Below are 2,730 nucleotides of genomic sequence, written 5' to 3'. Positions count from 1 at the left end.
TGTGTGTGTGTGTGTGTGTGTGTGTGCAGACTTTTCTTTAGTGACACAGACTAGGACTCAAACTAATAGTGACTTGACTCAGACACTTTTTTGTTAACTCGGACTCAGGCTTGAACACTGGGGACAGGAGACTTTACTGGGACTCGACAGTTGGTGACTCGACTACTACACCGGTGTAAACGGTGCGATACCCGTAAGCTTACTCTGGGTCTTTGTGTGACAGAACCGCTCCAATGGATGGCAGCCAATATATGTAAATATCTTTATTTTTCGCGTAAAATATATTCCGACCCAAGGCCGACTGCGGACCCTTGAATTAAACCAGTCTATCATCCCCCTGTCCTGTGATCGTGCGCCAGCTGTGGAACCTTTTGGCAAGTGCAGACCAGATTTTAGTGCGCATGTTTTGTACCCAACGATATGACGCTGTGACTCGTCCATTTTTGCCTCCCAGCACAAACCTGCCATTTCTAAATGGCCAAGCTACCGTAAACCAACCCCAATTCTTTTTTTATTTCTTTATTTACTCAAACCCAGATTTGTATTTTAAAGCCAGCCAGCAATCCCCCCTACACTACGACGTACACGTGACAGAAGTGCAGATGTTCGTCTGTTGGTTGCCGATGAAAGGATTCAGTGAGTGTTGCATTGAAGATGATGTCACAGTTTAACACTACGTCGCTATGACGATCTATTTTACAATTGATTGTAAATCCAAATGCTAATATTTTCTCTTTCCTTCCCCACCAGCTCAGTTTCATCATGGCCATCACTCAATTCCGTCTTTTCAAGATCTGCACGTGTCTAGCCAGCTTACTTTCTTTCTTTAAAAGGTTGATATGCAGGTGAGCACAACTGAACACTTCATAAAATTGCAATGGCCAGTATCCCTGAAACATGCTATTCTCTTTATGAAAATCGTGTCACTGAAGCGCTACTTTTTAACACATAACTATGTAAAAGACCTGACCTAATGTGGCGGGGTTGGAGCAGTGGGTAGAGCAGGGCGCACACATACTGAGAGGTTTATGCCTGGATGCAGAGGTCCAGGGTTCAAATGATGATGATTTTCAGCATGTCTTCCCCCTCTCTCTCCCCTTTCACCTAACTTTCCTGTCAAATTAAAGGCGGAAAAGCCCCAAAACATAAAAATCCTAACCTAATTCCTTTGAGAAAATGTTAAATGATAAATGTTGCACATTGCTTGGTGGGTAACATGCACACCACTGGAATGTAGCATTGTAGGAAGGGTAACCTTTTTTTTCTTCATCTAATTTCTTCTCATATATATATATATATATATATATATATCCATCCATCCATCCATCCATCCATCTTCATCCGCTTATCGTATACGGGTTGCGGGGGCAGCAGCTCCAGTAGGGACCCCAAACTTCCCTTTCCCGATATATTATATAATATATATATATATATATATATTATATATATATATATATATATATATATAAGAAATTAGATGAAGAAAAAAGGTCCCTTCCTACAATGCTACATTCCATATATATATCTATATATATAATTTATATATAATATATCTATATATATATATATATATATATATATATATATATACAAAAAAAATAGTGAAAGGGATTAAATAAAATAATATGATAAAATTGAAATTAAAATAAAGGGTGCTTCTCCAATCAATATTCCAGATCCCAGTGCTACACCACTCCCTCAGGGCTTGTTCCTGCTGAAGTAGTTTACCAACATTATCATTATGTCTTAGGAGGTACATAAAAGGTCTCCAAATGTCATCAAAAGTATTTAGTTCACGTCTAAGGGTATACGTTACCTTTTCCATTGACATGGTTGACACCATCCCTCTGATCCACATCCCTGAGTCTTGGACTGACTTCCTTTCTGGCTTGTTGTTTTGTTGTATTAACTGTGCAGGAGTGGAAGGGGCCGCAAGCTCAGTGGGGATCAAATAACTCTTCCAACAACGGTGGACTTTTCATCATCGGTACCAAAACAGGTCAGTTTTGTGACAATCAATCAGCCGTTCAGAGCCTAGTGTTCAATATTTGGAAAGGCAAACTACAGATATAATCATTGGACAAAAATGTGTGTACTTATACCTGCAAACTACACAAACTCCTTCTCTTGAATTCTATGAATAAATTTGGCTTCAAATCATGTTTTATTGTCTCGTCTGCACAGCCAGAGATTGAAGAGTGGAGCTCTTGGGATGAAGATGCTCCTACGAGCATTAAGATTGAAGGTGGCAACGGAAACCTTTCCCCTTCACCCAACGAGATGGACGAAGAGCCCGACTACTTCAAAGACATGACTCCCACCATCAGGAAAACACAGAAGGTATGTCCACAGACAACCAGGTCATTAACGTGAATCGTGTAGACCTGAAGTTTGGTATCAATTGTTCCAAGTCCCTTCTGTCAGACCCTTGCTAGCTATGGCCCCCCGCTTCAAATTTGTGCAAAACTAGACAAAGGTGAAATAAATTCCAACCCACTCACATACCTCTTAATAAGACGGCAAGTAATACGTTTCACAAAACTTCTCATACTTTTCATTGAAATAACAGGTAAGACCAGTAAATAGGTCAATAAACAAATCTCTTGTGAAACAGGAATAACAGCTGACTGATTTGAATGTTTCCTTCCTTACCCTTTGCTTGTTGTTCCTGGTAGTAGTTTCCTTGAGATGCTTATGTGTGCACATTATATATATATATATATATATATA

General features: G+C 39.5%; 1 protein-coding gene across 2 annotated transcripts in view; it reads left to right on the top strand.

The window, feature by feature from the left end:
* The window catches only part of ebag9 (estrogen receptor binding site associated antigen 9), a gene marked incomplete at its 3' end in the record, with an annotated part of 10,531 nt that overhangs the window by 2,510 nt on the left and 5,291 nt on the right, over window positions 1-2,730 (top strand). Inside the window, 4 exon segments of one of the 2 annotated variants that reach the window (XM_032517700.1) lie at window positions 538-636; window positions 751-845; window positions 1,918-1,999; window positions 2,185-2,340. In XM_032517700.1, coding sequence (XP_032373591.1) covers window positions 763-845; window positions 1,918-1,999; window positions 2,185-2,340 — 321 coding nt within the window. In that variant the 5' untranslated portion in view covers window positions 538-636; window positions 751-762. 2 annotated transcript variants of the gene reach the window in all.

Source organism: Etheostoma spectabile, chromosome 6 (assembly GCF_008692095.1).
Source record: "Etheostoma spectabile isolate EspeVRDwgs_2016 chromosome 6, UIUC_Espe_1.0, whole genome shotgun sequence".
In the NCBI taxonomy this organism is placed as follows: Eukaryota; Metazoa; Chordata; class Actinopteri; order Perciformes; family Percidae; genus Etheostoma; species Etheostoma spectabile.
Note: the sequence above shows the minus strand (reverse complement) of the source record. Positions and strands in the feature narration are given on the sequence as shown.